Source organism: Gastrolobium bilobum, unplaced genomic scaffold (assembly GCF_033153095.1).
Source record: "Gastrolobium bilobum isolate Gb01-03AN ecotype WA unplaced genomic scaffold, APGP_CSIRO_Gbil_v1 utg8503, whole genome shotgun sequence".
Classification (NCBI taxonomy): Eukaryota; Viridiplantae; Streptophyta; class Magnoliopsida; order Fabales; family Fabaceae; genus Gastrolobium; species Gastrolobium bilobum.
This window is the reverse complement of record NW_026897002.1, coordinates 261,010-271,368: the sequence shown is the minus strand read 5'-3', so window position 1 is coordinate 271,368 and position 10,359 is coordinate 261,010. Positions and strand designations below refer to the sequence as shown.

General features: G+C 33.2%; 1 protein-coding gene across 1 annotated transcript; it reads left to right on the top strand.

Moving 5' to 3' along the window:
* The first annotated feature begins 8,349 nt into the window (after positions 1-8,349).
* Positions 8,350-9,944, top strand: LOC133303289 (inorganic phosphate transporter 1-4-like). Its single transcript, XM_061503174.1, has one exon. It carries the CDS (start codon positions 8,374-8,376, stop codon positions 9,940-9,942), a length of 1,569 nt encoding a protein of 522 aa, XP_061359158.1. The 5' UTR covers positions 8,350-8,373; the 3' UTR covers positions 9,943-9,944.
* The last annotated feature ends 415 nt before the right edge of the window (positions 9,945-10,359 follow it).

Genomic DNA, 10,359 nt, shown 5'->3' with positions numbered 1-10,359 from the left:
TTACAGATACCACACTTTCACCCAAAAGATCCCACATCTTCCTCTCAGTGCCATCAAGACTATTCAGTGGCAAAATATTCTTAAATACATTAATTATATTTTCTGGAAGCCAATGCTTTAACTCCACATAGTCCCACTCCCCTTCCACTGTTATCATATCAGCCACCTTCCTATTTGTATCTATATTTTGATCCCAATTAGATGCAACTTCTTGCAGAGATGATTGAGGCATTAACCATCTATGCTGCCAAAAATTAATTTCCCTTCCATCTCCAAGAACGCAGATGAGACAACAATCCAATTCCTCCCAAAGCCTACACATATTTTTCCAAAAATTTGAATCACCATTACTCACTACAAAAGGACCATTCCAGGTATTCCTTGCTTCATATTTAGCATGAAGCACTTTAACCCAAAGCTGATTTGATCCAACGTGATAACTCAAAGCTCTCTTAGCAATAAAAGCATCATTCATTAAACACTTAGGACGCGAAATACATTCCCAACTGATGCCATGGTACTTCCTACTATTCTCACCATCTCCCCAAATGAAGCCTCTCTGGATTTTTTCAATTTCTAAACAAATTGCTTGAGGAATTTTACAGCTTTGCATTTGAAAAAATGGAATTGTTGTCATTACCAATTGAGCCAAAGTGATACGACCTGCCTGCGATAGACACTGTTACTGTCAAGAATTAAGTTTAGACCTTACTTTGTCCACAATACTCTCATACAAGTCTCTAGTTGCTCTCTCATGCTGCATCATAGACCCCAAATAACGACCCATATTTTTAACTCTTCTAAAACCACTGTGTTGAGATACCCTATCAGCCACCACATCACTTGTATTTCTGGAAAAGAAAATAGTTGTTTTATCTACACTAAGTTTTTGTCCAGAAATTTCTTCAAATAAACATAAGCACTTCATTAATAGATCCAACTGCTCTTCACTGGTATAGGATATGATAGCAAAATATTTTAACAATTGTACTAATTGATAGCAGTTTTTCAATATCTTATATCTAACAAACTTCCAAATTACTTCATGAAATTGGTGATAAAAACAACATAAAATAAAATGTTGAAGCTTCCACGGAATTGATGGAGTTGATGATATGATATTACTTTTCCCCCACAAAATATTAATGATTAGTGCCAAGAATTCTTGAAGCTTATCCAAAGTAGATTTTTTAAAATGGTTTTGCATTTGATCTAGTTTAGCATTTCATATCATAACTGGAGCTAATTTAGGGGGTGTATTGGATTGAAATTTCAAAGGATTTTAATGGATTATTTTTGGTTAAAAATATTCAATGGTATTCAATTAGGATATTAAAAGATTGAAAAAAAAATCACGTGGTATTCGATTAGGATTTTAAAAGATTATTTTAGAGTTCGTCCAAATCCGTTGGTAATTCAATCATGATTTTAAATAAAGAAAAAATAATCTTGTGGTATTCAAAAATCTGACGATTTTAATGAATTTTTTATTGGTGTGAATTTCATGAGACTTTTTAGTAAGAAATATAAATATGATGTCTCTCTCACAATCTCACCTTAACCCCTAGAATTTTTTGAGATTTCTCTATTGCAGTATCTCACAATCTACTCTAGCCTTTTCTCAAAGCCAAGTTATGTTCTTTTTTGACTCTCATATATTTTCTCAGGTTTTGGTATTCCTCCTTTATGATTAATGATTGTGTTTGTCGTCTGTATTGATCAGGTTTTGGTATTCCTCCTTCATGATTAATGATGTGCTTCATTATTTTTTTTTACCAGAGTTGTATAGAGTTGACAATAAACATTTATGTGCTCACGTCTTAAATTTGAAATTGAAATAATAAGCTTACCACATACGTTCTTTGTCGACCTTCTTCTTTTGTATATTGTTTGGATTATAATGTGCATAAAACTCTAATAATCCGGTGGCAAGCTCTATCATATATATATATATATATATATATATATATATATATATATATATATATATATTACTCGACAACGAAATACTAGTATAGGATATGACTATATATGAAGATCCTGCTATCTTTCAACAAGTATAGAGAATGTATCTAGATGTGTTCCGTAAGTTATGCACAATTCTTAATGAAAAACACTTCTAAAGGATACAAGATTTATTTCCGTTGAAGAAATGTTTGCATCATTTCTACAAATTGTCGGCCAAAATACTCGATATTGTGTAATTTGTAATACATTTGGCCGATCATAGTTTGCTGCAAGTGAAAGTTTTCACAAGATTTTGAAGGCATTGAATTTATAGCATTTGATTTGATGGCTAAACTGAGACCTATCATGCCCAATAAATAAAGGATAGCACAAGGTTTTACCCTTATTTCAAGGTATATGATAATTATCTAATCATAAATAATATTATATTATAATTTTTATTATTATAATATTTAATTTTCATTAAGGGGCAGGTTATATTTACAAACTTTTTTGTTTACAAACTCTTACAAACTACATTATATTCTCCCGGGAAAATACAAACTTTTAAAAACTACACTATGTTCTCCCGAGAGAATATAGTGTAATTTGTAAAAAAATTCAAAAAAGTTTGTAAACGGATCCTGTCCCTTTCATTAATATTTGTTGTTGTTAAATATGAATAATTTTAGGATTGCATTAGAGCTATTGATGGTACACATATTCCTACAATGGTGAGGGAACAAGATGTAAGTAGTTATCGTACTCGTCATGAAAAGATTTCACAAAATGTATTAATAGCTTGTAACTTATGTTCTTAGGGGATGGGAATGTTCAACTAATGATTCCAAACTACTAACTGATGCTTTAATAAGGAGGAAAAGATTTGAATTGCCTTGAGGTAAGTATTTATTTTTTAATATTGAATACTTTTTAGTTTTCATACTAATTTTATATGTATTGTACATATAATTAGGTAAATATTTCCTAGTAGATTGTGGATTTCCAATCGACGCCAATTTTTAGCTCCATTTCGAGGTGTGCGATATAATCTGTAAGATTTTATATGTCATGGTAATGACCCTTAAAATGCAAACAAATTGTTCAATATTTGTCATGCATCATTTAGAAATGTAATTGAAAGGATATTTGGCATTTTTAAATCATGATTCATAATTTTTAAGTCAACATTTCCATTTAAAACACAAGCTGAGCTTGTGTTAGCATTTGTAGAACTACACAACTTTCTTAGCAAAGAATGTTGCTCAAATGAATTTCCAATTGAATCAATAGATGTATCTTCATCTTTAGTATCACCAGTTAATGAAGAAGATAATTTTCATTGATCAAACCCAAGAGCACGAACGAGAAAATGCTAATGCGTGGATGATTAGTATAACTTTTTTTTTTTTGGTACATTGATTAGTATAACTTTAGATATATGGACAGATGTTGCTTAATAACTTTGAATGTTTGTTAAAAATTATATTAGGTTTATTGATTGAGAAAATTATATTAGGTTTTACTTTTTTTATTAATATTATTGCATTTCTTTGTTAGTTTTTTTAATTGACTCTTACAATTTTGAATGTTTGTTAAAAATTCATATGATTTTTTAAAATCTTATAAATCCATATTGTCCTTTCAAATCTTATAAATTATGTTAAAATCCTTTAAAATCCAATCTTATAAAATGTTGATTGTAAAAAAAAGTTTTTAAAGTCCCTCCAATTTTAAATAGTCTTTTAAAATATATAGGATTTTTTATCTCGAAAAAGTCTTTTAAAATCCTAATCTAATACACCCCCTAGTTATTCATTGGTTTTTGGGAAAGCAAAGAAACAGACATACAACTTTGCTGAAGAAATAGAAATCTAACCCTAGTGTTAAAGTTGTTTAAACTGGGTTTGAAGTTTGTACAATTAATTGTTGTAGTAGTATATGGTCCGCCGATTTAACTAGTTTGGACATATCTTGAGCTACAAACCATGACATTTGGCATTCTTTATTGATTAGGAAAGCTTATAAAAAGATATATAGCTTTATGGAAGACATTAAAAGCATATTTAGAATTTAAAATATATGAAATAAGGGAAAAATGTTTCTGCAGTTAATGTAGATAACTTATCTGCATTTATTCCCAAAACGACGTCGTTTTGGTATTGAAATCTTAAAAAATTATAAATGTAAAGACTATTATAACTCTGAAATAAATTAAAATTACAAAAACACCATGATTTCCGCCCCAAAACGACGTTGTATTGGGATTACTGCAGATAACTTATCTGCAGTAACTGCAGAAAAAACGAACCCATGAAATAAAGCTCAAAGTTATTGTAATGATGTTTTTATGAGATTTAATACATTTTTTATTTTTGATTTTTGATTTTTTTTTGTTGCATTTTTGTGGGATTTATGACTTTGGAAGGAGTAGTGATGGATGCATAATGGTGATGGCAGTGGAGTGGTGATGATGGTGTTATATCTCATACTAAAATAAGTTGTGCTCAACGTACACAGTCTCCCACCTCTAGTAGGTAAGAGAAAGTATTGATCGATGTTTAAGATGATGTTTAATAATAGAGGTAGGATCCTTTGATAGCGAGAAGTTGCAGGAATATTACATCATGCAAGATTTAATTCTGTAAATCATTTCATCGATACATAATACTGGAGTTCTTTTTTGTTGGCTTCATATATTTGTGAGTAAATGATGAAGACTATATAAGTCCAAACATTACTTTAATTTTTATTCTAATGATATTACTTAATAAAAAAAAATTTGTTGATGAGTAATCACCTTATGTTATCATTTTCATCATTTAAAGAGTATTTGTGGTTTGGAGCTCGACCCTTAACTGCTTGACCTCTCAGTTAGTGTTTTAAAACCCATATCAGACCGGCTGAGTCGACTAGGTTTCTGTAACTTGGTAAGGGCACCAGTTCGAGCTGCCTATTGGATCGATCATGCAGTTGAACCAGTTTCGATCAGTTGACTTGGCTGAGTCTCGGTGACTCATGGGTCGAATGGAACCTGGCGGGTCAAGCTCTTTTCTCCCTTAAAAAAATTGAACAAAATATTCCACTTTTGACAGTGGTCGGGAATCAAACCCAGCCTATGGGAGTGAGTAGGATTATCACTTACCACTAGGCTACTCTCAATTGTTGGTCAAAATGCACCTTATGTTATAAAACCAGAGAAAAAGATTTGAGGGAAATAAGAGAAAGTATGATTCAGGAACCTTATTATTCATCGATAATCCCCATTCTTACAAGAATCATGTCCTTATATAAGACTTTGAAAATAATGAAAGAATAAATACATTGAATACACTATTAATGTTGTGGTTACATAATACACCAAAAGACATGGGCAACCAAAGAGTTATCCACGTATTAAACTATATATTTTACAACACCTTATAATATATTTATTATATAATTTATATAAATTGGTTGGGAATCAAACCCAGCCTGTGGGAGTAATTAGTATTATCACTTACCACTAGGCTACCTTCAATTGTTGGTCAAAATGCATCTCATAATATATTTATCAGAAAAATATTTCTGCAGTTATTGCAGATAAGTTATCTGCATTTACTTCCAAAATGATGTCGTTTTGGGATTAAAATATTAAAAAATTATAATTATAAAGACTATAATAACCCTGAAATAAATTAAAATTACAAAAATACCATGATTTCCGTCCCAAAACGACATCGTATTGGGCTTACTGCAGAAAAAGCGAACCCTATATTTATTATATAATTTAATATAAATTTAGAACATTCCACTTTTTGATAGTAATTGAGAATCGAACTCAGCCTATGGGAGTAACTAGTGTTATTACTTACTACTAGGCTACCCTCAATTGTTGGTTAAAATGAACCTTGTAATATATTTATTATATAATTTCATATAAGTTTATTTAAACTGGTTGAACTACTGACCTACCGGTTGAACCATTGACTCAGTGCCTCGACCAAGTTGATGACCAGGCCGAGTTTTGAAACACCGCTCTCAGTATTAAATAGCCTGACTATCATTAACCCAGCCTCCGAAAGCGTTGGTGAACACACAACAAACAAAAAAATAAATACAGAGAGGGACAATAGAGAACACCAAAATTTAACATAGACAATCTCTTCAATATAAAGAGTAAAGATAATAGGATCAAGTTATGAAAACTTCCACTATGAATAATGGAATTACACAAGATTCACTTTAATTCAGCAACCAAAGGACTCTACCCTCTAAAAGGATGGGTTACTCACACAAGTATTTCTCTCTCTATATAGGGATATAAATCCTTCTCTACAGGCTTTTGTTCTTTGTTTAGCAATGGTGCTGAGTTTCTTCCTCAAACGATCTCCGCTTTTGGCTGTGGCTTTCTTCTTCATTTTTCTCTCTCTGTGCTTTGCAAAGGCTGCGACCAAGCATCTCTCATAAATAAGAGATTAGGGCACCAATCAATTGGGCCGGGTCTATCATAGGTCACAGAACCAACAGATTAAAGTATTAATTACTTTTACAAATTGGGGGTTGAGTATAGTTATCATTTACCACTTTTATTACACATTTGATTATCGTTAAATTGTCAAAATCGTACGCTCTTAAATAAGGTAATCCTTAAGTACAACTGTTACAATAGTTTGTAACGGGTGTAAGAATATTTTCATTGAAATCTTCTTTTCTTAAGGAGAGAAGGAATGGTTCTCTTTAATGGAATTCTGCTTTCAAGATATTCCCAACACAATTGGTAGATAATTGAGTTTCTTAAGCATGCTGACAATGATTCGATCTTTGGCCATATGTATAGAAAAGACTTTATTGGGAGATATTTATTCACTTAATGTGATCTCCTACTTTGAAAGGATTAATCTTAGGCTATCAGCCAGAGGATATTTTAGGAAACAAAAAAAAAAAGGAATATTTTTTTATCAGTTGAAAAAATGGTTGTTGATGCAAGTAAATGAATTGTTTAAGGGAAAAATGTTTCTGCAGTTACTGCAGATAAGTCATATGCATTTATTACCAAAACGACGTCTTTTTGGTATTGAAATCTTAAAAAATATAAATATAAAGACTATTATAACCTTGAAATAAATTAAAATTACAAAAATACCATGATTTTCGCCCTAAAACGACATCGTATTAGACTTACTGCAGATAACTTATATGCAGTAACTGAAAAAAAGCGAACCCATTGTTTAAACGAACAAAATCATAACTATTAATTAATTAATCACTCAGGCAAATATCATTTGATGAGTGATGGATGGCACACATCAAATCTAGTGAATGTAAATTTGACTTAATTGAATTTAAAAAGAGGAAATTGATGGAAGAGCCGCGAGCTCCACAAATTCAGCGCACTAATGAGTTCAATTGATGATTAATTCCATAATGAGAAGCAAAGGAAAATAATAATTGTATAGACTAGAAAAAGAATAGTAATCCAAACATAAAAACATTTTAATATGGAAAGGTTATATTTATAAATTTTTTGTTTACAAACTCTTACAAACTACACCTACACTGTGTATAATCGGTCATACTTTAATTAATAGTGTATGACCGATAATATTTAGTGTAATTTGTAAAAAAAATTTATAAACTAATCATTCTCCTTTAAAATAAATGCAAACAAAGTTAGCAAATAAAAAGCATAGTAATCCATAAATAACAAAAATAGTAAACCAACGGCAATAATGGGGCGTGGTAAGAGCACAAAGGATGTTGACTAGGACGAAGAGAAGGCGAAAAAACAGGGGTATATGCGGGTCGAATATTTGAGTGAACAGATGTTTTCCTTCGCCTTTGTTTTGCTCTGTTGCCTATAAATGATTGGCCATTCCCTTCATCTCTTTTGCGCACAGCCAATTTTTCTCTTCATCTCTCTTTCTCTCTCGGAATTCATTAAACCTTCTCTCATACCTGGAGGTCAGCGTCTAGCATTGTCCCTTTCTCTTTAACTTTTATGGATTGACTCATCCGCATGCGTTATGTCACTTATATGATTTTACCATCAATGTCCACTTTATATGTTTCTTTTTCCCATCTCATAACAGCTAAGAAAGAAGGTTGTGGTATTTGCCATCCCAACATGCATTACATTTATATATCATGCATTACTTTTATCCTAATTTGTTTTTGTTTTTGCCATTCATTAATTACTGCATCGAGGGAACCCTTTGTGTCATTACAAAATGCATAATTCACTTTGAGAATTTCTGAATAAAACTTTTGTGTTTCATTGTCTTCATGTTACTCTGCATAGTTATATTGTTGTGCTTGATTCAAGACAAGGTTAACGTAATTGTTTGTTCCTCCAACTGTTGGCTTTACTTTTTGTAGAGAAGTGAAGCATTTGAGAATTGAGAAAGAAAGAAAGAGAAGGAAACTTGGTGATTAGGCTTGGTAGTGATGGCCAAGGAGCAAATTCAGGTGCTAAATGCACTAGATGTGGCTAAAACGCAATTGTATCATTTCACAGCAATAGTTATTGCTGGAATGGGATTCTTCACTGATGCTTATGATCTGTTCTGCATATCACTTGTTACAAAGCTACTAGGCCGCATATATTACCATGTTGATGGTGCACCAAAGCCTGGCTCATTGCCCCCAAATGTGGCAGCTGCAGTTAATGGTGTAGCATTCATTGGAACACTTTCTGGACAACTTTTCTTCGGATGGCTTGGAGACAAAATGGGCCGGAAAAAAGTCTATGGCATGACTCTAATGCTTATGGTAGTATGCTCCATTGCTTCTGGTCTTTCTTTTGGGCGTGATGCAAAGACTGTCATGGGAACTCTTTGCTTTTTCCGGTTCTGGCTTGGTTTTGGTATAGGTGGAGATTACCCTCTTTCTGCTACCATAATGTCAGAGTATTCTAATAAGAAGACTCGCGGTGCCTTTATAGCTGCAGTTTTTGCCATGCAGGGGTTTGGAATTTTGGCAGGAGGCATTTTTGCTATTATAATTTCATCTGCGTTCAAGGCAAGGTTTGATGCTCCACCATATGAGGTTGATGCATTGGGTTCAACTGTTCCGCAAGCTGATTATGTTTGGAGGATAATTCTAATGGTTGGGGCACTTCCAGCTGCAATGACTTACTACTCCCGGACCAAGATGCCAGAAACTGCCCGTTATACTGCCCTTGTTGCTAAGAATATGGAGCAGGCTAATGCAGATATGTCTAAGGTCATGCAGGTGGAGATTCAAGCTGAACCACGAATGGAGGAGCAAGCACAAAATGGTCAATCGTATGGCTTATTCTCAAAGAAGTTCCTCAGTCGCCATGGACTGCATCTACTTGGAACAACAAGCACATGGTTCTTGCTTGATATTGCATTTTACAGTCAAAATCTCTTCCAAAAGGATATCTTCAGCGCAATTGGTTGGATTCCTCATGCACAAACCATGAATGCCCTTGAGGAGGTTTATTTTATTGCAAGGGCTCAAACGCTTATTGCTATTTGCAGTACAGTTCCAGGGTACTGGTTTACAGTGGCATTCATTGACAGGATGGGAAGATTTACAATCCAGTTGATGGGTTTCTTCTTCATGACTGTCTTCATGTTTGCTCTTGCCATTCCTTATGAACACTGGACTCTTAGGGAGAATAGAATTGGATTTGTGGTGTTGTATTCCTTGACCTTCTTCTTTGCTAACTTTGGGCCTAATGCTACCACATTTGTTGTGCCAGCAGAGATTTTTCCAGCTAGATTCCGATCTACTTGCCATGGAATATCATCAGCATGTGGGAAGCTTGGGGCTATGGTTGGTGCTTTTGGATTCTTGTATTTGGCACAAAACAAGGACAAGAGCAAAGCAGATGCAGGGTACCCTGCGGGTATTGGTGTGAGGAACTCACTGCTTGTGTTAGGTGTCGTTAACATTTTAGGTTTCTTGTTTACTTTCTTGGTGCCTGAGGCAAAGGGAAAATCCTTAGAGGAGATGTCAGGTGAGAATGAAGAGGAAGCTGAAGCCTAGGTATAGTCCAATCAACAAAATGTTTCAGTCTACAGAAGAACAATATCATATGATTAGGTTATGACCACCCGTATAGTTGTGCTTCCAATTAAGTTAGAGAATAACCAAAGCGCGCTTTCCTTTCCCATATGCTCGTTATGTTTGATTTTGCTTTATTATTTTGTAATTTGTTGTACGAATGATTGAGAATTATAAATATTTGAATATATTGTTCTTTTTGTTTCTTGATCACTAATGTGTAGTTATTTCAATACCTTGGCTATCGGATTTGATTGTTAGTGTTTTAAACATGATTTTGTGAACACAAATGAAAATTAATTAATCGTCAATCTGAATAGATCAAAATATTTGACCCTCATTCTATTAGGTGTCTTTTGCGATGTGGAATTTTACACCCGAAATGTAACATCCCGAGCG

Excerpts from the sequence above, each read along its gene's own strand:
- LOC133303289 (XM_061503174.1), top strand. The coding sequence starts at position 8,374 with ATGGCCAAGGAGCAAATTCAGGTGCTAAATGCACTAGATGTGGCTAAA.